This window comes from Lineus longissimus, chromosome 1 (assembly GCF_910592395.1).
Source record: "Lineus longissimus chromosome 1, tnLinLong1.2, whole genome shotgun sequence".
NCBI classification, from domain to species: domain Eukaryota; kingdom Metazoa; phylum Nemertea; class Pilidiophora; order Heteronemertea; family Lineidae; genus Lineus; species Lineus longissimus.
Window position 1 is genome coordinate 2,586,019 of NC_088308.1, and position 27,080 is coordinate 2,613,098.

General features: G+C 40.5%; 1 protein-coding gene across 8 annotated transcripts in view; it reads right to left on the reverse strand.

Annotated features, from left to right (window-relative positions):
• The window catches only part of LOC135484525 (cGMP-dependent protein kinase 1-like), a 97,242-nt gene that overhangs the window by 46,346 nt on the left and 23,816 nt on the right, over positions 1-27,080 (reverse strand). For all 8 annotated transcript variants that reach the window (XM_064766116.1, XM_064766159.1, XM_064766151.1 and 5 more), the window contains exons 2-3: positions 22,101-22,799; positions 5,732-5,898 (exon numbers count right to left, since the gene is read on the reverse strand). In XM_064766116.1, the coding sequence (XP_064622186.1) occupies positions 5,732-5,898; positions 22,101-22,609 (676 nt within the window). In that variant the 5' untranslated portion in view covers positions 22,610-22,799. The remainder of the gene's footprint in view (positions 1-5,731; positions 5,899-22,100; positions 22,800-27,080) is intronic.

The following is a 27,080-nucleotide window of genomic DNA, read 5'->3' on the forward strand; positions in this document are numbered from 1 at the left end:
CCTTTCGTACGATGGTACATGTATATATCACTGCGTGGTGTGTACAAGCGATGGCAAGACAAGACCGACTTCTTTTCAAATGTATCTAGATTGTCGAGTGCTTTTAAGTCGGTGTGGCTCCGCTTGTTACCATTCTCGCTTTGAATTGAATCCTAGGTGAAGGGCACCTGGGCTTTTTTACCGCTCTGTCTGTTTCAGCGAATTGATTTTTGCTCTTTCTTTGACAATTTTGAAAATCATATGGGCCCACATCACCCGACTACTCCAATTTCAAAGAATGTCAACCACGGCAGCACAATGATGACTTTGAACGTTTGAACAGCATCCGTTTCGTGGTCTCAATCTGAAAGCTGACAACCAATTCGTGATGTCTCTGTTAAACAAAATCGAACCGGCAGAAATAATGCAATTACTCTATCATCCACACGGAGTCGGGGGAACTCTGATTACACTCGAATTGGATGGGCTTGTTTCTGCATTGCATCGAGTCAACTGAATAACCTTCTCCATCAGCTGATGATCGTGTACACAACTGAAGAAAAACAAATTCTGTAGCTGGCATCAAACAACTTTGCAGTTCCTTGAGTTGCTGATCGAATTTGTCATAGTTTACATCACTGAAGACGAATTTTCGTCTGGAACTGTCACCAAACAACACTAAGTTCATTGCACAGAAAGCAAAGATCAGATGTACTTTGTGTTAGGGGGAGACGTTGTTGATGCATGTTAATCACTCATCATGATTGTAGGAAAGGGGGATAATTGACAATCAGAGATTCTTTTCAAGGCCTACACTGTTTTTGAAGAGTTCTAGTGTTGCGGAGAATGGCAAGTTGGTTGTACTACAACAGAAATAACTGGCCGAGAGGCTTATCATAAACAGTGAGCTACGCAAATACGATAAACTAAGTATGTAGACTTATCTGAGATTAGTGTACAGCCATGGTGGGGAGGATCTCTAGGAATGAAAATATAGAATTCCTCTAAAATTCCCGAGTAAAAGTTAACTGGCAATTTTCTATTAATTTTTTATATGGCCGCCCTGAAGTTTTGTCAAATACTTGTTATCTCTTTCCTCAATCTCAACATTTCTCCTCAAATGAGGTGATATTTCAATCAACTACAAAAGAGCCAATTAAATTAAGATAACACATATAGATATGATGCGAAGGAATGTGGACGCGCTGCTAAAAGTGCAAATCGCCATCGATAGCGTGATGGTATAACAGATTCCCAACTTACGTCCAAAACCAATCGCTTATATCAATCTTAATAGATACTATCTTAGAGGAAAGCTTCCATCTAATTCATCAAGCGTTTGTGATAGCTTACCCTGAGACGCCTTCAATAGAATATCAAGGCACCATCTTCTCAAAGTGCCACTCACTCTTAGGATACGGGTTTTTGAGCTTTTGAAAAACTGTCTAGGGATTTCACCCAAGAGAACTACACCAGTCAGTTTTGGTGAAAACAAAACGCGCATCATTAGTGCCTGGACTCTGCATCATCATATTCTTATGGGACGGAGGTAGCCGTTGGGTACGTCCCCACTGAGTTCATTGTTAGTCGTCATTTAAATCACTATTTAGAAATTGAATGATTTCTCAATTGATTTTTGGATTTGAAAAAAATAAGGCCAATGATGATGCTTACAAGAGAGGCCCATCGCTAAAGTGACACACACAATTCACAAATACTCCACCCCTTTCCCTTCGTTGCATCATAAAGCTGGCAAACAAAGCTTCATGGTTTCATACGTACTAAATGAACGACTCCTAAGATAGTATCTCGTACAACACCAAACGGTGGATAAATATCCAGGCTCAATAACAAAAAGCAAATTAACGCCAAACCACGTAATTATCGAATGAGTAATATATAGATCAGGTCAGGAACAGAGGTGCACTATCTCAAACTGTAAACAGATCAACTCAACAACACGCTGTTTGCGTTTGAATATGTGATATCCTTTTGACAAACACGCCAGGTCTAAGAATAAATATTTTTGAGCCAAAGCAATACGAAGAGTAGATCGCTAAAAGATCCATAAGCCAGGCCGAGAACCATCATCAGCCCAGATTAATGAGCTGTCGAAGTCTACAATCGCTTTGATTTCGGATCTGCTCCATGTTGATCTGGAGCTTCCAAGCAATTGCTATCTCCACGCGGGTTGTTTTCGCCAAAGGCGTTTTCTATTTCGATGCGGAATCGATGTGCCAATTGTATTGAATAATGTCACTGTTGATCTAGCTGACGAATGATATATTCCTCTGATTATCTCGCGTAAGCTGATTTTTCTATTATTTTACATGTTCATCGATTCGTTCGATTTCTGGACTAAATGCTGTAGCAGGGCACGTAACGTATGATACACTGATGTTATCTCCAGAGCCTGGTTGTTCAAGACAGGTTTGTCACTAACTTGGTGTTAAATCTAATCTAGCCTCTGCTGAAGGATCGTGAGACAGATAAAGCCAAATTAGTGATCTGTCTTGTTCTGGACAATTTGGCCCAGGTGAATAAACGATACTGCTTAACAGGTGAAGAAATTAAAGAGAAATGTTTCAAACAAATTTAATATCACGTAAATGTATGGTGAGGTAGTTTTCAATAATGTTAAGCTGGCTTCGAGGAAGCCAGGACGAAAGAATACGCCAAGGACGATGTCATCATGAGGGAAATCGAAACCATTTTAACTCGGCACAACTGCAAAGCATTCTGCTCTGCACCCTTCGGCTCTCATCGATACCGTCCAATTTGTTTATTATAACGCCAATTATTAGTGTATTTCTACCTACATCTCACTTCATGCCCTTTGCGTGCGCCATGGTCGTTTCCTTCCTCCCACACGATGCCTATTGCCCTGTGACAACCAGCGACCACCGAGGGATCACGCTGAATCGACATACCGTTAGAGGGGAGCAGGAAATGGGGGAAAATGGCAATTTTCTATGAGAGATGACACTTATTATTCCAATTATCCTCTAGCTTGTCATCATGTCAGTATTACATTGTAGTATTACATGTCAGTATTACACGAACCTCGGATCTAGGTCCGTACACGAACGGAAACTGATTTGTTGACAGGCAACGCCTGACAGGGGATATACTGAATAGACCAATTAGGGGAACCAGCGTGGCAGCGGTGACCCAACGCTGACTCGCCTAATGATGATTCCGAACGCAAGGAGTCCACCATTTGTCTGAGGGACTGTCGTGAGAGCCACTGGAGAGTAAGTGAAGCAATTGAAGTCCAAAAGCACGAAATTGCTTTTCTCAACAGAGTTAGTAATTGGCTCAGTACAGCTGAAGTTTGCCGGCATCAGCGCTAGATGCAAAATTTGATATGTAACAGGAGTCACCCATACGCGTTGTTTCCGATCGTCACGGGAAAAGATCATTCTTTTTCATCAGTAAATTTCTTTTGTTCATTTCATTGCATTTTGTTCAAATGTATTGTGACTGCAGGCCAATTATCAATAGGTATTTGCAGCAATGCTTTATTCGAAAATATCCTTAAATCAAAGGTACTCTTAGGAGAGTGTGACTGACAGAATCGATAGAAATCCGGCGCTCTTTTGGGTAAGTGAACAAAAAAAACTTATATATCGTCCCCGCCCGCTCGATTATGATCGCCGACGGGCACTCCAGAGGGTCAACCAAGATATCATTTGCAAATGCTTTCAGTTCACTCAATAATATTTGCTATGAAGAATCGACTAGGAAGCGAATGAGACAAAAGTAAGCCTTTTCAACATATTGGGTAAACAAAAGCGACTTGCTGGAATCTTGGTAAAGTGCACAATACAAAGAAGCCATTCACGTTGCTGTGGATAAGGTAAATATGGGGAATATATAGCTTTGTGTTACCGTGTTTATCAGATCTTCTGAAAGAATATACGAAATGCCTACCTTTTGTAAACCTAGTCATATTATAGTTGTTTACTGAATACCTTTTTAGCAAGCGACTGAATGACATTTTGGTCAAGTACCGGGTAACACTAACAGCTTGGAGAGGCGAGACTGATACCAGTTTCACAGGAAGAACCAAAACGTCAGTGACAAGAGGTACACACAAAAGATAACTTGATTCGAACGTTCTGCGAAACTGCTGAAAGGGTCTTCTTTATCCCCTCCCTTCAAATATTCCACAAAAGTGAAATGAAAAAGTCTCTAAACGTAAGTGTTATGCCAGAATGTACATGTCCATGTATTGTTGCGTCAATGTTGAAAAATTTGAGACACTTCATCTCAAGGGCTTCTAATTATCAATTTGTACGGTCGTTCGCATACCCCCCCCCCTCCCCCCCCCCCCCTCCCAGTCACCTTTGTAACCGACATAACTACCACGCCATGCACATGACAGTTCTGGTCTTTCATCGTCAACTTATATGGGGTTAGCTTCCTGTATCAATCACTCTTAATGTCAATGGCCGGTAACTTGCGACGCTCAGGCAACCAATACTGTTGATTTCACATCAAAGAGGAATTATGAGAGAGGAAAAATGTGTCATCTTGTTTAGCCATAGAATCGTGACGCTAGCATTACTCACGAATCCGCCGTGACATTAAGAAACCACTCAGCTCGTTCAAAAAAATGGACTGAACTTGAATTTGAAGATTTCAATTTTGTAAATACATACTGAATATAAATTTCAACAACGCCGTAATGTACGTGTACATGTAGGCTGTCATACTAGAACTCAGTGCGTTTTGGTATTTTCAGATTCTAGAAGAACCCTGGCAAGAAATGTGTATATTGAACGTACCTTCTTTTTCTAGTCTGATAAAACAGCGGAAAAGGTCCCCATGGAATAACGGTCTTATTTTATTGTTCAAATTTGTTTGAAGGATTTGTCGCAAGAGTGACCTTGGCATTAGATAATGATCAGATTGATTTCTCTATCTCTCGTTCTCCTGATCCGACACTACAGCTTGGCCCACCAGGCCAATATGCATCGCCATCGGAGCTGTTTTCGTCTTCTTCAAGATGAAGCAGGCAGGGTGTTTTACTGGCAAGGTGTCTTCGTTGTGAATGATGTTACGGCCCAAACGATCGAAATTGGCCAATTACCGCCATATATATCTACAACATTTTTGTGGCCATTTCCATTGATAGACAGTTAAAATCTATAGCCTTGATTGCAAGAGAAAATAGGTCGGTCCATTAGTCATATGATAAAAAAATTCTTATAGATTTGGCTAGACTTAGGACGTCATAGTATGTCAATAACAAACCTAATTTTCCAGCCTATAATCTAGTCCGACGGCAATGCTTTATGAAGCGTTGCATTGCGCGTGATGTTGCATACAGTCATTTAGCGGAAATGAAATAAAATGTTAATAAATCACCTGGTTTGAGAACTCGGAAACAGAAAAAGTGATAAATCAAGGGGAGGTTTTCTGGCAGCTTAAACTGAGCCATGCTTCACAACATGAACATAGTGAACATCCAAGACTGGGATTCGATATCTCTGAAGATGCAAATGACTTGGCACACTTTAGTTCTATCAGTTCTTGATAATCTCTCGAGTTCAGGCGTAACACAGATTGATCGATTGATCATCATCACCATAATGATCACCAAAGCGTCATATCCTCGATTTTGGTCTTCGCCTTGACTTCGGTCGTAACAGTTTTCTGAAGTCACACATAGCCAGGATAAATGCCACTACTTATACATATGTTGGTCGCCTAAAAATCTCTATTAAAAGTGTTGTGTTATCCTTACCTGCAGAGACATAGAGATGCTGCCCGGCTTCGCCCTCCTTTATGATATACTGGCCTTGCTTGACATTTTTCTCGTACATGCAGTCCACGATCTCGCGAACTTGGTTGGCCTCCAAGTTTTTGAGGAACTCGTTATCGAGTATGGCACCTTTGATGAGCTGTTTTGATCTGAAAAGATTAAAAAATATTTTTCCTTTAATATTTTGAATTGAAAAATCTATATTGTACATCAGACATGACACAAATTTAAGAATTAACAAACTTCTGCAGAAATACATGTAAGCTTACAATGTATAAACCGAAAATATAGCCAACAGGTGGCAATCCGCAAACGGGCAACATATTTGTGACATGTATATGACATAGGCCTACCATTTGGGGACAGTACTTTTGAGAACTTTACCTATAAAATATGCTTGGGTGATACTGTTGGTCTAACACCCCCATTCTAGTATGCCTTAACAGATGGAAACAGGCACTTTTTAAATGCCCCAGCGTATTCATCCAATGTAATATTTGATGTTTTTAAACTGATATTTTATTATCACATACGAAAATGACAATTGATCATAATTAGCCATCTTTTAAGGGTTGTTGCGACATTCACATGTATACTGACATAATTTTGGGCAACCGAGAAAACTATCAAACCCAGCCCGCACACAACAAGCTTTCTAATTCCAAAGACTATTACACCAGCAATTTTCTAGCGATATGAATTTGACCTGTCATACGCCCATCTCCCTTGATATATCCTGACAGGCTAAAAGAAAATAATGCTATTACCAGAAGAAGATGATTGACCGCCAGCAAAGAAAAGCCACGCTGAATACCAATGCTCATTCAGCGCAGCATCTCAAGAGGAAACCTCACGTGGCATTTAATCGTCGACGGATTAAGGAGGTGGTAAGTTGTTATGGCAGAGAAATGCGCAAGGATTCTGAGCATTAAATCTCGTCCAAGAAGGTGGCTGGTTGTTGCTTTTAAAGTACTTAGCGGAATAGTCGTGATTACATCATGCTTACCGTGCCGAAGAAATATGATAGAGGGCTTTGGCAAATGCTAACCGAAAATGCAGCTTAATGGAAAATGTTACTGCGTTTCATGTAATGCTTTTTCTAAGGAAACAGTGTGCACATTGCTATTTTACAAAAAGGCCTACCATTCGCGCTATCAGTTGGTTCCAAAGAGCTTCAGCAAAGGTATCCTCTCATAGATAACTGACGTACATGTAATGTGATTGTTGAATGTTTTTACCCCGCCGATATATACCTTCAAAACACCACTGACCTACATGTACTGGCGGTGGCAACCAGCTAAAAGAATACAGTTCTTCATACAGTGGAACCCCGGTAACACGAACAATTTTCAGGCCAAAGTTTTTGGGGGGCTGATGATGTTTCTTCATTTTGAGCAGAAAAAAAAGTGAAGTTCAGAATTCTAAGATTTTTTTTGAAGCCCAATTTTTTTGGGACTGATGATGTTTCTTCATTTTGAGCAGAAGAAAAAAAAACAAGTGAAAAAAACATTTGGACTTGAACATTTTTTTCATCTGTAGCATGGCAGCATTCGTCTTTTCACCGTAATTAGGCCCTTTGGTCGCGTTAGAGGGGTGAATTTGGTCATTGGGACCGCCCAATCCAGTGATCGTGGTCTGGATACCGGGGTGGTCGTGGTCTGGATACCGGGGTGGTCGTGTTACCGGGGGCCTTGTAATGGTAATTAGAGAGGAAACCATTCGGGACCGGCGATTCTTGGTCTGCATAGCGGGGTGGTCGTGTTACCGGGGTGTTCGCCGACCGGGGTTCCACTGTACATGTATACATTCTGTTACACCATATTCGTGATATTTGTTGCTTTCAACGTTCTCTAGCAATCTTATATCTTCAAGATAACTTGACAGCTCTGATGGTCGAGATTATTTCCCTACTACACAACTAGCAACTGACAAAAAAATTGTGATGTTGGTTACCTACATCCGCAAACCTATCTTTTAGATAAAAAGTTGACAGCTAAGAGTATTTTCATAAATCATAATCGCCATTTCCTGTATCTTTTCTGTAATTGCCATGATTTTCTACCTACATGTATTTTCAAGATGATATCTTGACAGCCGCGATCATCGAGATTATTTTCCTGACAAATGTTGACTGATGGTATCCACCTCATCCTAGCAATGTTAAGCACCTTAAAGAGGTTGAATAGCGCCTCCAGAAGCAAGCAACAGCGCCACCCGTAGCAGAAATAAGCACTGCTTAGTGACGTCATGGTTTCCATATACGGCATCTCATTTGCATATTTTTACAACCTTATTTACTACGAGTTATAAATATGCCAGTAGCACGTGTATCATGCCGGGCGGCGCTGCCAGGTGTTTCCACTATGGGTTACATAATCGGCTACAAAGAGGCCAGTGTTCTAGTAAATGAAGTTAGCAATGATAGCGAAAGAATGTTAGTGTATGGTACGCAGTCAATAGCGATAGTAGTGAGTTGGAGAGAGGAGAAAATGGAAAATGGAGAGAATAGTAGTATGGATTTCGAGTCGCCGGTGGATTCTGGGCCGGTGGAGAGTATGGCAAGCCAAAGCGGAATTTATTCAAGACTTTAGAATTACCATTCAAGAAGTTAAATATAAGTTCAAGAAGGAAATATATGTTCAAGACTAAAATATGTTCAACCTTGAATCAAGTGTTTTCAACCTTGAATAAAATATGTTCAACCTTGAATAAAATATGTTCAACCTTGAATAAAATATGTCCAACCTTGAACAAAATATATTCAACCTTGAACAAAATATATTCAAGACTCACGTGACCATATTCAAGACGCACGTGACCACAAAATTGATGACGTAGAATGGTGGAGACAGGGATGGAAAACTCAACAATTCGGGAGTCGATTTCTAATCTTCTTTTAACACCATAACATGGGGTTTTCTGAAATAGTACAAACATGTGTCACAATCAGAAACAGTACATCACAACCATACTTGTAGTATACAAATGTCCTCAAATTTGTCTTTCCTACAACATGGTCTTACACGGAGAACTAAAACCTACATATTACTGTCACACAGATCATTGAAAGCAGTCCTAAATATTCTCACAACTTAGTACATGACATAATGATATTGGTACTGTAAAATCGCTGGGAGACGTTGCTCCTATACACAGAGTGCATGCTCAATGCATAGATGTACGCATCGCACGAGGCGCGCACTCATCGAAACTTCTGGCGAAGCATTCAAGACAACGGACAATCAAACCTTGATTTTGATGTACACCTTTTAACTATTCTGAATGACAGTGGGCTAGGGGTTTCTATACATATTTTGCTTTTACCTGAATCTTGAAACCTCCCGATTCAAATCATAAAGAGTTACAAAAAACCCACAAAAAAGAGGGACGAAGTCCGCGAAGACCTTCCCTGACAAATCGAAATGGCTGAAGCGCATGTTACGTCATCGCAACTCACGACGCGGGGTTGTCTCAGCGCGCGCGCAAGTTAAAGTTAGCGAAAGAACATGTCAAAGGTGACGATAGGCAAATAACTGGGAAAATAGGCGCAATATTCAAAACATAGAGCGTAGAATCTGTGGTACTTCCGATGCGTTCTGTTTCACGACAGGCATTGCGCATTTTGAACCTATAATTTGCCTGATATGTCTGTGAAACATGTATCGACTCTGACATTCACTCGGCATCCATGTCATGATGTGTAGGATTACAGTACATGTCAGGTGTAGGCGGCTAGGTACGTGTACAACCATGTGTCAAAACCTCGTGCGAACAATTCGAGCTCCGAAACGCAACACAAGTACCATGGGTTCGGGAAAGTCCGGACGCGGGTTCGGGAAAGTCCGTAAAGCATCAAAACATGAGCAACTACGTCATCAATTTTTGTGGTCACGTGCGTCTTGAATATGGTCACGTGAGTCTTGAATATATTTTGTTCAAGGTTGAATATATTTTGTTCAAGGTTGACAATATTTGATTCAAGGTTGACAATATTTGATTCAAGGTTGACAATATTTGATTCAGGATTGAACATATTTTGGTCTTGAACATATATTTAACTTCTTGAATAGTAATTCCACGGTCTTGAATAAATTCCGCTTTGGCTTGCCATAGGAGAGCGAGGCCCCTGATCCGAACAGTACAGAAGAAATGGAGCAGCATATTATCCAAGACTTGTTTGACAACCATGACGACTCAAGATATTTGCCAGAATTGCCGGCAATGAACATGAGTGAAGAGGAGATGGGGCCATTCCAGCCAAGTGACCTGTCACTGCTCATGGCGAATGTCGGAGCCTCTAGAGACGCTGGTCTCGTCAGTACGCCAACGGCATTGAGGTGTTCCCCAAGGGTGGTGCAGACGCCAAGACGTGAGACTAACACCGGCGCGGTGACAGCTGTAGCAGATGGAGCCACGCCACTAACATTTTTCAAGCATCCGAATGGTACCTTACAGATCCGCAAGGGGCGCGTTACCGAAAATGTTGCAAAAATCAATAACGTGATCGTAAATATTGTCATATTTTTCAAGATGAGAGTATGTAAATGATACGCAAACGATAAACCAATGAAAGGCCAGTATCTATTGAACCTTACAAGTAATTTGGGGGCCTTGAAACTCCTTATATTTATCAATGAAACCTTATTCCCGCCTAAGGTTTTGACCGGGCCGTCCAAAACTCCCCATTTTTTGGCGGGCCCTTTCCTTTAACAATAATTAACCTCTGAGATAAAACGTGGTTTCTTCTTTCCATGAATGTACTATACGCCTACATACAAAACATGCACACATAAATCTGACATGAAACATTATCCGAGGCTTTTATCAAATGTTGTATTGGGTAACATGTTGCCAAGTTGTTGCAGATACAATTGTGTGAGGTTCACACGGGAGATGCTTTAGGAACTGTACCAAACACAACAACTGGCATAATCCACTTCGCACCAGCACTCAAGACAGGCCATGGTGAACCCATCGGGGTATTAAGATTTCGATGATGCTGCTTCACCAACTCATTTTCTTAAATCATGAGTTTGTTTTAATCAATGTCAATGTACACTGGTCAATGTACACTGGTCAATGTACACTGGTCAATGTACACTGGTCAATGTACACTGGTCAATGTACACTGCATCGTGCTTAACACACATAGACTAGAAACAAGCCGGACACATTCCGTCAGAAACGATGTAGAACCTTCCACTTTTCCGAGCACTAATTACCTCCGAGGTCTTATTTTTAAGAACTGTGAACAGACAATGCTGCACATCTTAATGACATTGATTTCATGCTGGCGTGCCCAGCATGCCCAGACGTACCTGGGGGGACTACCGTTTTTAGGCGCCTTTTTCTACAGCGCGGAAAAGACAGTAGCACAGCAGGATCGTGTAATCAGACGATGTGTAATATACCATACCATGTATTAATTGGTCTACTGCAGAGCCATCTTCTCCACTTTCTACAAGAAAAGCTAATATAAGGCTATGCATTCATTGAGATAACAACTGAGGCGCTGAAATCAAAAACTGCACAAGTTCATGGTCTTAAAGAAGGACTTGACTTTGTATCGTTTACTAATTTCAAGACCACAAATACCCCAATATGGTGCCTGTTAAAATATTCAGCATCTACAGGTTCGTTGCTTGAAAACGAATCCCAAGACAAGCAGATGCTCCTGATGACCCCCCAGCTTCGATCGAAGTCCCGAACATTTTATTTCGATGTTTATGCTTTTAATAACAAAATGGGGAATGGTTAGGTAAAATAGGGGAAAGTGAGCTCGAGAGGGAGCTCATTTCAGCCAATTTTGCCTATTCACCCATTTAATGATTGCGAATAGTACAGATTCAAAAGACTAGCTTTCCACCTTACATGTATATCAAGGATTGTTTGCACTACGTTATTTGCCGCTTACCTCACAGTCATTCAAAAGAATTCAGGCCGAGCCCAATACTCGGTCTATTGTCTTTGAACAAAGCCCGCTCATACCTGGGCCTAAACATTTATTGTTCTTCTGTCTTATCAAAATGTTACCTGGGCAAATCTTGATGACATCGATCACCATGAAACAACTTTCATATGGGTCGATTGGCCTAAGCTAAACGGGAACGGGAAATAAACGTGATGCAATCGAGACTGCTTTACGATACGTCTGCTGATGGTGATCTCCGACAGCCTCGACTCTCAAATCAAATGTTAACTAAACGTGTAATTATAAGCCGCCAGTCAATCCTATTCACCGGGTAATAAAAAATGGGAACAGCCACCACAGAGGCGAGGTGTTAGTAATGGTTGTAATTACCATGCCATCTCTGCCGATTTTTTTGTCCATCAATTCTGACAGTTCTTCCCCAGCGGGAATTTGTCTGTTAAGATATGAGAGATAACTTGATGGTGTGGTTTAGTGTCGCATCATGCGGAGCATGTCCTCAATGTAAAGTTGCCATCAAAGAGTCGGGCGAATGATTTGGATGGGAAGAACTGTGCTGATCAGAATTGCATAGTGAGATATTTGTCCAATACTGATTACACTGAAGGAAAATGTTGTTCTTTCTTAAATGGGTGGGGTACGTGTCCATTTTATCATCCGATGATCAAAACATATAATGCGTCCCTTTACCTGCACCTTGATAGGAGTAGGAATAGTTTTTTTGCCCAGAGGGAAGAAAAATGGCTCGTAATGAGCGAATAACTATTTGAGATTGTGAGAGTGACAACTAAACGACTGCTGGAACTTGATATTTAATAACACTATAACCGTTAACGGAGCCTAAATATTTAATTAAGCTGATTCACTGTTCATTTTCATAACAGTATTGTATCTTACTTTTCTTATACACTCCAACATTTTCAGCAATGCTTACAAGTTTTGAAATGTATAGATCAAAACACGTGGTAAAGAGCAAAGTTTACAATTACATATACAACACGGAATTCGCAGTAAAAATTGCTTTTGTCAGATCAAATATTGAATATAAATATAGACATCATATTATAGTACTTATATTGGTTTTAACTAACTGTTTGAGGACTTCTTCAATTCCAGTTTGATATTTGGTTTGCGATCATTTTATATGAGATGAGGGAACATTAGAGTTCAGCTGCACGGGAAATTTGTAATTCAAATTGTTCAAATCGATATGATCTTTATGAGCATCAATTGTATCTAGGGTTCTGAATGAAGATTATGCAGATGACGGGGATAACCTAACCACAGTGTATCCAAACCATATCGACTGGCATGGTGTTTACAAAATGAGTAAAACCTGACTGTTTTAGTCGCACATTCATGTACATGTAGATTCGGCTGCTGCCAAGAAAAAGTTTCTCTCGTGTTCAACAAGCAAGAAAAACATACAGCAGAAAAATACTAAACCTTGGGTTTTGAGAAAACTAACGTTCTCTTATATATAAATATAACTGGTCGCGATCGCATACTAGTAGTAAAGACCACATACATGTTGGCCTACTTGCTCATAGACTCTCCTTACTCACACCAAAATAACCCGAGCTCTTTTCCATGGACTAATGTACGAGTTAACATGTCCTTACATTTCACCTATGAGCATAAATAACGGATCCGTCCAGGTTATTGGATAACATTAACCATTAGATGGTAGATATCGGCAATATATCACGTTTTATTGACGTTTCAGCTGAATATGCCGCCGCCTCAGTCTGCGTCCTTGACCTTAGAACTGGCCAGTTACAGATGGCGTTCATCTTGCTCACTCCAAGTATCATGTGCCCCAGTTAGTTTAAGTTGACGAGCAACGTATCATGGATGAAAGTTATAAACTAAAACAAACTGTATAGTCATTATTTCACATCACATGCCAATAGCTACCTGCTTACTTGATACATGGGCTCAAGTAGATTATTTTTAAAAATTAAACTTTTTTTCCGGATGTTGTTTGGCAGCCCGGTTCATTGGCAGCCTATAAATTCTGCCTCTTCCTCAATACATAAAATTAATGATATCAGTCACCTGGCTTTCCGGCAGGTGACCTCCTCTCAAAAATGTAATCGTTTAGATTGCATTGAGAGAAGTTTTACAACACATCATACTTATTGGAAGGCCATTTTGAGCTGAGATGCATACAGTGCTAACGAAGTTAACCAACGAGGGAGAAAAAAAATTCGGGAAAATAACCAACAGGCGGTTTACGGTAAAAGGAAAATCATGCTCAGTATTGATAACGAGTAGCTGCTATAGTTGATTTTTATGAAAAAATGCGCTTAAGTGCTGCTACATCACAGCGAGAGCTTAATTGAACGGAAATTAGCATGGCAAAAACTTTCTCATGTCTACGTTTTTTTGCTCTAGATGGTATTTGGGGTTTGCCTGTGTCACTGAATAATGAATCACAAGGGAAATCCTCCTCGAATTACATTTTTATGCGCACATGGCAAACAATATGAGAGTATGCTATCTTACCATGGGACTTCAAGGCAACACACATTCTACCTATACTCACATGCAGCATAATGTACATGACCGACATGATGAATGCCTGAGATGTGAAATTTGGTACCAAATAGATAACACCTATCATGCTGCTAGAACCATATGGTCATGCATCCAACGCGGAAAGCTACCGCATGTTTTACGTTTTAAAAACTGAATGGTCGAACAATGAGTCATAATGTAGATACCTTCTCGCTTGTCAGATTCTCAGTGAATATCCCAAGTTCGCAAAAAGAAGTGTTGTACAAAGAACCCAGTCATCACCTATGAATGGTGACTGGAAAGTTTCACCATTGAAATACCACTTGGAGAATGAGTCTTGGCTTTTCGAACTGAAATCGTCTTGAACTTTTTGGATAATGCACTTAAGAGGGCAGATCAATCTTGATCAATATGAACTGCGGCTTCTATGAAGGCCCCTTAGATCATTACAATATATTTGAAATGCTCTCTCTTGTACTCCTATACATTATCGTTATAGTGGCAAAAATTAAGATTTTGATTTTTTTCAGCAATGTTTGTAATTTCCATCGGTTTTCTCCGCCGTTCTCCTCCGTTAAAAGAGCACAAAGTCAACGCCCAATATTGTTTATAGGTAGGATTGACGCTTACTACGCGCAGTACTTTTAAAGTCATTATGATACACGACTCAAATTGCGTCTATTTTCACTCTAATGTATTTTCCAGCGCTAATTCCATGTGCATGCATGCACATTCTCCTAATTATACGTATAACTACAAATACGTGTACTCCAGTAAATAAAAAAGAATATGGATTGTTTTCAAAACTGAAAAACATAAACGATAGTTTCTTCATCATCGCAGAAAGTATCAAGTAAATTGATTCAGAAGGCGTTGTCGTGGGTGATCGCCGCGAATCTGCTAATGAAAGATGGTACCAGTCCTTGGCACATCCCTGCTGTTCACATTTATATATAAAAAGGGATGGCTTCGGAGATTTTGAAGAGACAGATGACTTTCATTGACATGCTACAACGGACTGGAAACTTGGCATCAACTGATCGGACCTGATTGGCTTGACCTCGAAATAACTCCATTTGGACTCGATATTATTTGATTGGACTTTGAAATCAAGACAATTTGAATTTGAGATTGATTCTCGGAGACATATTTTTCAGCACGAATCCTCTTCGTCCTGCCGCGCCTTAGAGGTGAGTTCATATGGGTTGACGAATTGCGTACAAATCACTACTAACATTACGTTGTTACTGCTCACCACGATACAGATGGTATAGAGGCACTCATCTGCTTCCGTGTTTCATTCAAAGGACCGATCGAGTAATTCAAGAACCTAATGGAAGGCAGTCTACTCATAATTCTCATACTCTCTCCGGCAATTCTGAGCACGAAACTTGTTTGGAATGTGTTTTCTTCTCATTCAGAGAGAACCATGTTTACTCTGCTCACCACTTAAACACCTGTTTCGTGTCTGCTCGAATGCGAGAGAAGGCTTATTACACTTGCAGTACCAACAAACACTCAATTTGGTGGACGATGATGCTCTTCGTGTAAAACAGCATCAGACAGTCTAGCAAAGGAATTCGTTCTTGACAATTTTAGCGGGTTTGTTTGGTGCCTCGACCGGTCAACTGATCCAAGATCTACTTCGTTCGCGATTCTTGTTGTCCCCAGACCATTTCCAAGGGGTTGACTAGAGCAAGGGCCCCGGAGTAGACATGCTGGGTGTTCTTTCTCTGATGGATTCACCTGTGTGGTCTCACAAAGGATCGGGAGAGTGACGGAAAAAGAAAACCCGTTGTCTGGTTTCATGTTCGAAACGAGCAACTCACAATCAGTTGTACATGTATAATATGCCGGTTTTTTACGATATTACATACGTATACGGTTCCGTCGGCGTCGTATGAGGGTTCAATCAGGTGCATTATGATGTACACCCTTGTCGGAAAGTTTATGGACACCAGTTTTTGCACATTTTCTCAAAAACGGCTAATCCTATTGAACCCAAATTTTCACCAATGGTGGAGAATCTTCTTGGCTATCGAATGACGTGATAGTTGATATCAGGACCAATTGCATAACAAAGTTATTACATAATTTTGAGAGGGATCTTTTTTTTACTTTTTTGTTAATCAATTTTTCAAAACCAAATTAACCTACAGTATATATTGCACATAGCTAAGACTTTCTGTGAAAAAAATTTGGATAAATCTCATTTCGGTTTTGAGATATATCGAAATATCAAAATTTTGATATTTTGATAATTTGATATTTTTGGGTTTTTTGCAACTGTATCATTGAGAAGTCATACCCAAATAATGATTGGCACCAATTTAGCACAGCTAGCAACTAATATTGCTGAGAAAAGGTGGATACTTGGTAGTATGAAAATTTTCATATTATAATTTCAAGATGTTCCTTTAGTTGAAAATCAGAAAAAAATCACCATTCATTCAGGGGACATGGGTACTACTAGGATATATCGAAAAATCTGAAAAATCTCAAAATTTTCAGAATCTCAAAATTTTGATATTTTGATATATCATGAAAAGTAAATGATATTTTCAAATACTTTCTTCACAGAAAGTCTTAGCATTGTTATCTGTATGATGCAAGATTTATACTTCGATTTAAAAAAAATCAACCAAAAAGTGAAAAATAGATGCCTCTCAAAATTATGTAATAACTTTGTTATGCAATTGGTCCTGATATCAACTATCACGTCATTCGATAGCCAGGAAGATTCTCCACCATTGGTGAATATTTGGGTTCAATAGGATTAGCCGTTTTTGAGAAAATGTGCAAAAACTGGTGTCCATAAACTTTCCGACAAGGGTGTACATATGTACTTCCTGTGCCAGACGTAACTGTTTTAACCGAAGAGAAAATACGTGTTAGCTCTGCTACCATCAAAATAACTGCGAGCGGATCACATCATATCATCTTCGCTTCAGGTAGGCCTACATCATGTTATAGTATTATTCAAAGTATCCCATGTTCCACAACTGTGAAACGAATGTTCTTTCTGCCTCAAGCAGTCAGGTTCATTCATAACTCTCAGCTGAAGCTATGCCTAAAATATGGTGCTAGAATCAACAGTAACACACTACTGCTCCTAACTCAGTTATCAACAAGACAGAGTATAGTACCTCGATTTACAAGTAACCAAATATTTTGACGGAAAATATTTATGGTTATGTAGGTGTATTTTTTATTTGATTGCTATCTTGTCACTTTTTTAATCGATGGTCTTACTGCGCAATAAAAAGCGGTCCAAGGCATTCATGATCTGACTTTTGGAACTATTAAAAGTTTAATCAAATATCAGAACAGTCCAATGGGGAAATGATGATATAAATAAAGGAAAGTAATTTTGGCTATATGGGGGATTTAGTACATGACATATTAACGCGTTTTCTGCTCTTTATAGCCCTTTCGAAGAATATGCTGCAAATTGTGAGCTTATGGCATTTCAAACTTTTCACAATACCGACAACACTAGCATTACACTACACGTGTATACTGCAGGATAGAAGTATAATAATTGTACAGGCACGAAGTGATATAAGTAATACAATTAACACCCCATGGTCAGTTGCTTGGTAACATGCGAGGACATTTTATATGTATGTTATGTCGGTTTCTTACGATATTGCATACGGATACAATCCCGTCAGCGTCGTGTGGCAGGGTACAGCCCGTTTTACTATTAGGAAGGATGATAACAGCGAGTTCTCAAGGATCCTTAAACGTACCGGGGGTATACGGATAAAACTTTGTAGAAAGAGGACGAATTTTGTGTACATTTCTACACGTCTACGTACAAGTATCCGTGATAAGTCTCTGATCTCGACCTCCCTGCTTTTTAAAAGTAATCACTGACTGAACTATGTAAGACTTCCAAGAGATATTTGCGCTGTTTGTGCGCCATTTCTTAACCATCAATACTACCCTTTCAATAACACGTGTTCAAAGATCGTCAACAGGCAAACAATCCATCGAACAACCATTGAGGAAAGACGCAAACTCCTCTGAGTGTGATCAATTATAACCTCTCGGGTTGATATTGTTTGATGGAGAAGTAGAGACCACTCTCAAGGTGACGTACAATTTGTCTTACAAAGATACGCGTATGCCAGGACATTTGTATCTCGCTGTAACGACGGCGGCCATCTTGGCGTTGTCCTTGTCTTGGCTCTCACGAACGCTGATTGGCTGCTGATGATGACCACGTTGACTAGTCGATGTACGTGCATTTCAATTTAAGCCTGCGTTTTACATTTCTTGAAAATGTTTTAAAGGGGCCACCACACGTACGTCAATGCTTTGTCATGATTATAAAATATGTCAAATATTCATTGAAAATATTCATCTGATTGTGAGTGAATATAAATCAGAATGTTAATTTTTACACAACCAATGGAAAGAGTCTTTACCTTGACAGTTTCGAGAAGTGACAATTCTCTTCCTCAGAAAGTTAGTTAGTTCTACATCTAGCGGTCAAAACTCAGAACTAACTATAACTTTCTGAGGAAGAGAAGTGTCACTTCTCGAAACTGTCAAGGTAAAGACTCTTTCCATTGATTGTGTAAAAATTAACATTCTGATTTATGTCAAATATTGTTAATAAAGATTCATGTACTCGACGAAATATTAGATCTCATAATGCATCAGACATGTCTCCGAGTCTATTTGTGTGTGCCCTTTTTTATCAACGTGCATTGAAATGGCAAGCAACATCCCACAATGTCTAGACGACATGGGCACTTATGCACCTGATAGGCCTACTTTCTGAAAAGGTTACCTCTTCGTTGTCTTGATATGCTATCATGATAGCCTCCTCTAAATTTCAAATGTTTCAAAAGAATGACCTATTATAACAGACCTTTGAGCAATTCCACCCAAATCGCCAAAATCTTACCAGTTTTGATATAGGGTCTTCCTCATACAACCCCGATGTTGCCTGCCGAAAATATCACTGGACGTTCTTGTTTATCTTTAAGATATTTCAACATTTATGGAGTTTGGTAAACCATCAAATTGTAACTGTTTCATCCTTTATTTATAAAGCGAACACGATTCCCCAGAAACCAGATGCAATGAATGACTCGAACGTGGCCTCCATTAGGAAAACGTAGATTTAGAGTGCCAATTCTCTCAAGAGGATATTTCGCATTCTCACCATCAGATGTTTCCTGGCCGTTCGTTTCATTCAAGAACAAGTTGAGATGATGATGATGGAACACTTAACGAATACTGAGATAAGAGTTAGTATTGATGGTCTATAATCGTTTACGGGAATTTATACCCGTTCATGAGGGCAATCACCATCAACTTCGAACGAAAAACTACCTGATCTTCCGAAAGAAAATGTGAATATTGATCTATTTCTGTACACTCCTGATATTTATTCGGCGCATTATTTGCTCTGAATGTTTGCTTTCCTCTATCATGCTGCTGTTTGGCTAAAAAGGTAAACTGTGTACCGCGGATATGATGGCCAAGCAAACAGTGCATTCATCGAGTGTACAATTTATTGGAATAGTACACCCGGTACGTGACAGCTGACGGAAAACCAGGTTTCGTCCAGGGATTTGTCAGCCGGCGACAAGTAAGCAGCGAAGATGGATTAGCCTTGGGGTCGACATACTCAGGTACAATGTAGCTGTTAACCACAGATCTAAAGATTCATGAACCTGTGTTGACTGATATACACAATGTGTGTCCCCATTTGAACCTCCTATAAAAAGAAGATCGTATCGAACACAAATTTGTGCAAGAAAACGATAATATTCCATTTCATTTTTTTTCATCAGCCAAAACACGACCTGAAAGTATGTTTTTTATGCTTGAAATAAAGACAGACACATTCTGGCTCTGACTCTGTGGCTAATAGAGGAAAAAAACGCAACATCGGGCTTGGCAAGTTTACAATTGTCTTGTTACTAAGTCGTCATAGAAACCAATGGTGACATCATGAACGTCACCTAATTGTCACTATTTGACAAGGTCCAATACGCACAAATGATGAGGTAACGAGAATATTGGCGCTAATTAACGACCAGCCACAAGTTGCAATTAACAACCGGCAAGGTTGATTAGTCACACAATGCGCAGAGCATACTTTAACTGATTTGTTTTCACGGTCAGCCATGCTGGAGGGCAGAACAATGATTTGTCGTGCCTGCCTGACTGAACTGAATCAAAGGCTGTCTCGGGCACTTTTGTCTCTCCCTCCAGTATGGCAGGCGATGAAGTCTCGTTAAACCACTCTATATATATAGTGTGCTGACAAAAAACTTATAACAAGTATGACAACATAATGATATCCTTTACTATAAAATCATTGACACATTTGTCTTATCTTTTCCACCAAAAGTGTATATAATGAGAGATTAAATAGACCACCTTAGCTGCACATTCATACGAAATACTGATGTTCCAAATCGGGTCAAGTGCGTTATATACCTCTCTTGAAGTTGTAATATTATTATTACAATAGTTAGATTTCAATTCATGATAATGTTTCAACCCACATGCCTATAATTATAAGTTAATTGTAGTTTAACATACTTGGGACAATTGGTATTTTACATAACATCCGAGGTCAGTCATTCAACAACTAAAGGTCAAATCAGTATCTGCATGGTTTTCAACAAGCACATTATATGATAATTTGTGTATGTACAAAACCGTTCAGTGGGTAACTGAGATATGAGCATGCACTGTGGATGTGTCTGACAATTTGCTAACGGCATTTTCTCATTTGTCAGGACAAAATCAAATACTAAACGATAGTCAAATGTGAGCAGCCCACATGGTTGGTATTGCCAATGTTTGCTAATGGCCAATTTATCAATAGTCTTGCTCGTGGCACCCAAGACCAATAATGTCTGACCAATCAGAGCTGGAACCAACAATATAGGATGCAATGCGAGAGAGCCGTAAAGTACCTTTTTTCACCAAGAATGGAAAAACTGAGGCTAATGGCAATGCATTAGGAAAGCTGCATTACGATTTATATTAGTTATCCTAGATGACATTTGACCTAATGTAGGATGGCCGAGTTCAATGTTTCACTTCGATGTAAATGAAGGATTGCTAAAGAAACATCGCGTCTCGACTTGAACCGTCCACTGATATCACCCTGTTCCCTTGTGGTATTTTTAGTCATTGATTCTTATCTTCCCTATATGTCAGTATTTTATCAGTGACAAAGCCCAGGCCTAGTTCCCTATTGCATTCCGACCTGGTGATTATATGAATCATTCATAGTTAAGATACAATGCAGTATTTGAACTGCACAGCAATTTAAGCACATCGTTGTTTCTCATTTTATCACCAGCCAACGACAATGGATCCAGCGTCTGACGCCAGCAAGGATGTCGACATGTAACTTTGTTTGGTTTTTTTATCTTAAAGATTGCATGTCACCTTATGCTGATTCCAGGCCCATTCATCGTCTTTGACTGAATTTAAAGATTTAAAAACTATTTCAACTTAATTGATGTCGATTTTATATTTTTGGAAGGATTGGCACTCAATAGATATTGCGAAAGTCGGAACTCGGCCACAGCACACATGTTCAGTATACTAGTATATCGACTACACATATGAAAGCACTGAAAATTCGCGCAAGAAACCATCTGAAGCATTTGTCAGAGACTAATTACCCCAAATCACAGCAACACACAATTTGCCATCGATCTGAGGCAAGCGCCACACGTGCTCCCGGGATATAAACAATCCGCCATTTTGACGGTTTCCCTAGTTACCGATTTCAGATTATCGGCCGCGAAATCCATTATAAATATAGAATTCACTAGCATGAGGCTACATAGCTAGTATACAGCATATATTCATATTGGTGAAACATGGTAAACAGATAAAAGTAAAAGCTCCTACCTGAATTCTTTGTCAAATCGTTTAAGTTCCACTGCTCCTTGCGATACGTTTGTACTCTCGCCCGAAACACCCTGCTTTTTATTCCTCTGTCCCTCTTGCTGGCCGGCCATAGCCGCCTCCTCATGAATGGTAGCCAAGATATCAGGCTTGCCATCCTTATGAACCGTCAGTTGCAGCACAGACTTATACTTATCCACCTCCTCTTTCAGTCTTATAACCTCCGAATCCCTGTCCTCTAACTTTCGCCGTAACTGCGCGAGTTCAATTTCATATTCCTCAAGTTTAGTATTCTTCTGCTTAATTTCCCGTTTTAGGTCGGGCAAGAGCACCTTTAGTTTGACCAAGTCAAACGTCTCCCCGTCCACTACAACCTGGGTAGCGCTAGCGCCGTTGCCCATTTTGGATCTTGGTGTAACAGACCCTGTAGTCCCGGGACCGGTCCCGACCCGTTTCTTCGGCGGACTACTGGCAGGTATGCGTTTGCCCGGTGTTTGATCTGGCGGAGGCATTTATACTGCGGGCGAGCTACGTCACGAGTGAGAAATAATCTGATTGGCTGTGGTCTGCTGGTGGCAATTAATCGGCTACATGTATCCACGGCAACCAAAGCATATACCAGGAAATCCCACTTCTCACGAGATGAACGATTTGTTGTGATCGTATTATTTCACAAAACCGCTTGGAGTGCCACCGGATAACCTGAAATGATAGTTTGATATCTGAATCAAAATACGATATAAGATTGATGTTATCTGTTTTTAATTCATTTATAGATATCCTGTTGTTCATGTTTGTGGTGATGTATGTGAGGAAGGGCTGTATGAGATGAGGTGTAATCTGCATGAATACTTTCAGTACAACTGGAGGGAAAGTAATAGGCCTGTGGCTGTTCAAACTGCAAAGTGAACGAACTGATTATTCGCCTGTGTTTTTGTGCAGAGGTGCTCTATCAATGAACACATTCCGACAGCAGGCCTTAGCATCGTTCCTAAAATACACTCAATCAAAGCAGCACTACACGTATACATCTTAGCCATTACATCCAATGTCCCGTCCTGATATAACACTAAAGCTCTTTGTAACCAACATTTTCTCAACATTTGCGGTAACATTCTCGGTAAAATGTTGACCAGGTGCCATGTATATACATGTACAATGAGAAGAAACTGATTAGCCAGCGTGTACTGTTGCGGGGTGATTCAACTACAATGAGAAGAAACTGATTAGCCAGCGTGTACTGTTGCGGGGTGATCAACTACAATGAGAAGAAACTGATTAGCCAGCGTGTACTGTTGCGGGGTGATTCAACTACAATGAGGAGAAACTGATTAGCCAGCGTGTACTGTTGCGGGGTGATTCAACTACAATGAGGAGAAACTGATTAGCCAGCGTGTACTGTTGCGGGGTGATTCAACTACAATGAGAAGAAACTGATTAGCCAGCGTGTACTGTTGCGGGGTGATTCAACTACAGTGAGAAGAAACTGATTAGCCAGAGTATGTTGTTGAGAGGTGATTCAACTACAATGAAAAGAAAGTGATTAGTTAGAGCAGGATGTTGTAGAGGGGTGTTATAAATGCAATAGTAGAAACTGATTAGCAAGCGAATGTTCTCGAAGCGTCACCCAACTGCAATAAGAGAAGAAAATAGTCAGCCAGCGAATGCTGAATATGGGTGAGCTATAAACTGAAATGGAAGAAACTGAGGAGCCAGCGGGTGTTCTGGCGAGCTTATGTTGAAGAGGGACACTCTAACTGCAATGAGAAGAAATTTGACTGGTCAGTGCAAGCGGCTGGTGCGATTCCAACTGGATTAATGAGAGATAATCACTGTAACCTTGTCGGACAGCTAGATATACAAGCAATCTTGCACTCGCCCGGATGAAACGTCCTTTCAGCACGAAAGCACGGGACTGATTCTGTATCAGTGTCAATTGCATGTTCAGCAATGAGAGATGAATGGTAACCAGAGCTTTATTATGCTTGAGGGCTCGCACATCAGTTGCATTGTCGGCGCATACTACACAATCAATGCCATCCCAGTCTGCTCATCTATTATATACTTTGATGAAAGCTGAACTGTCGGCTGTATTGCATCCGTCCAAAGTTCCCTCTGACATGTTTGCAGAGAGTATTTTAAAGTTTTAAGTGACTGACGTAACATATAGTGGGGGATAAAAAGAAAATATCATTCTGAACTTATCGCCGTCTAGTTGGAATCAGCTGAACTATCGAAGACTCGGCATCAGCATACACGAGAAGAACGTATCTATACTGCGATTCATCCCATCATTATCACTCGGTTGTTCGTTACTCGACAAGTTCAGTGGTATTTTGTCTCCTGAGAACGACTTGTAACTTTGGATTAGATGCATTCACCTTCCAACAGCAATGCGATTGGTACAATCCTGAAGCCGCAAAGGCTTCTCACTGGCCGATGCGGTAGGAAGTCGTAAAATGCTGCTTGAGGAATGTAATGGAATAAGTGCCTAGTCAGCTTATATTTTCAGTCGGCGAACACTTCAGTCGCCCTGGCTCTCCACGAGCCTACTTGCAATCGCCTTTCTTTGTCTCCTCCTCCTGCGAATGTTCGCAGATGGCGTACACAATCAGAGGAAGCATCGATCGATCTGTCTCTCTCACCCTCGAGGTGCAAAGTGACATTCGCACAGACGGAGTCCCAACCATTTCATTGTATTGGCTAGATACTCATTTAAATGTCATCATCATTGTAACCGGCGTCGTAACCCTATCGACTTGTTGCCGAAGGTTTTGAGTCCACAATTCGATTTTTTTGTCGCGAACAAAAGTTTTAACCACTCTGGATTGATATTCCCAACACGAATGTTTATGAAAGTGGAGTGTTCTTGATCAACCTCCGGCTCCAACAACTAATCAGTAATAAGACAATAAAGGAGTGACTTGCCTTGGGCAATGACAATCAACATTACAGCTCATTTCTAACTTTTTCCAGTGGATATTGCCATGTATAATCTTCATATCAGTAATAATTTCAGTGTACAAGTAATTCGATGATGGTGTACCTTACGTATACAGGCTAGGGCGTCTGACTTGGTCAAAAAGCGTGAGTTCGAATTACGGGCAAGCTACATGTAGGCGGGACTGGTTGTCCAAAAACAAGGTCTGTCATTACATGTACATCTGGGGTAAACTTAACGACACCCGAGGGAATTATCCTCCATGCTATCATTTACTATCTTTATTGGACAACTGCCCACTCAAATGGGGTGCTTGGGACGTAATAGAGATAGAGTGGCAACCATAGAGATGGATTATATCTGTATTGGATTAACCATTTAAAGAACGGTCAATGGGTGGACGGATTATCAAATAGTGTCATCCAATGATAGTGTGCATGTGTCGATCGTAATACAACTGGTATAGAACGCGAACCTACCAAGGAAACAACGAGGTATATTTAATCGAGAGTCGATAATACCTGAAATCGTAACCACAATCATCAAAGTTCGTACACACTATCCTCCTTTCTACATCACGAAGAATTCACCGGACTAACTCGCAACCAAAATCCAGTCAAAGACAAAGAAGGCTGAAGATGACATATCAGGAGAACAGTCCTACAAGTATTGGTATTGGGTTTTATGATTAATGTCTCCATCCTAAAATGTCACTTGATCAAACATCTCTTTTGAAAGATGCTTCCATAAAGATACGCCCACATCCAGGCAAAAGAACACAAGGAATCTTCGATATATTTCCAACGTACAGATCACCAACACGTATAGAAAACTAGCCTCAGAGAAGATTTTAACCCAGAGCAAAATGGCAAAAAATCCTCCTAGCCTAATGGTTCATTTCATCTTGTCATGATGACATAGCCTTCTGTAGAGTCCTTTTTTCGATCTAAGTTACACGATGTCGTTGACTTTCAATTACCGGGTCGGCTATGTCAAGTCGCGGTCTACGCTAAACGCCCTGGAGGCAATGCTAATGCTTTCAACTTTGGGTAAGCACAACGGGGACACATGCCGAGTTATTGGTGTGCGTCAATCCTGAAGACACGTCTCGGATACCGACGTACAAGGCCGATAAATCGGTATGCGAGAACGGAGTAACATCAACTCTAGAAGATGGATTTCCTACTGACGAGGACGAGAGGTAGCATCAGCTCTCATAGAAGATATATTTCATTGACGACCTTGCTAGGTGTCATTTTTTAGACTGCTTGCAGGTATAGGGAGTTTCGGTTCATTCAGTACTCTGAAGAGAGGGTCGTGTTGCTTGTGAGCTGATCGCTCCGATCCGATTTGCTTTGTTGACGGGATTAGCCGACATCAATGGCAATGTAGCTCATGAATGCGATAGCCTTTCTTTATTGAACATTTCGCATTCTTCTTCTCACATTCGATGCAGTATTTTAACCGTTTGATGCAGTACTCTGTCTTGTAATCAGTGTCTGTATATAGCTGCATCAAACAGCGTCTATAGAACGACAGAAGAACGTCCTGCGCTGGCTGCTGTATTGAAAGCGTTGAAGGAAGGTATGCATGTATAGCACTTGGAATGTTTTGTCATTACTCTGTAGGCCTGCAGAAATACCTACTTGCAGTTTGCGTAACTCAAAATAAAATTTCACAAGCTTTATCCTTTTACCATGTAGAAGTTGCTGCTGATGAGCCACGTTGGGGAGAAAATCTAGCCACCCAGGCGAATCGCCTTAACCTGGCCCCCAGTGAAGGACACCGACACTGAGTGAGCTCCAAGATGTCTTTACCAGCACCAAGATTATCCCGCAGATGCTCGAGAATGAGTCCAAAAGCCAACATCCTATTTGCCATCGACGGAATTTGCCGAGCTGGAAAATCTATTTTGTCGTTTTCGAGTGTCCGTGTGGGTTGACCATGTTTGCACTACTGTAATTTATTGCGGATTCAGATGGGGATGTCGCCGCAAAGCCGGGGTATATGCGACCACGTCACCAATCAGTGTGTTCTACCAG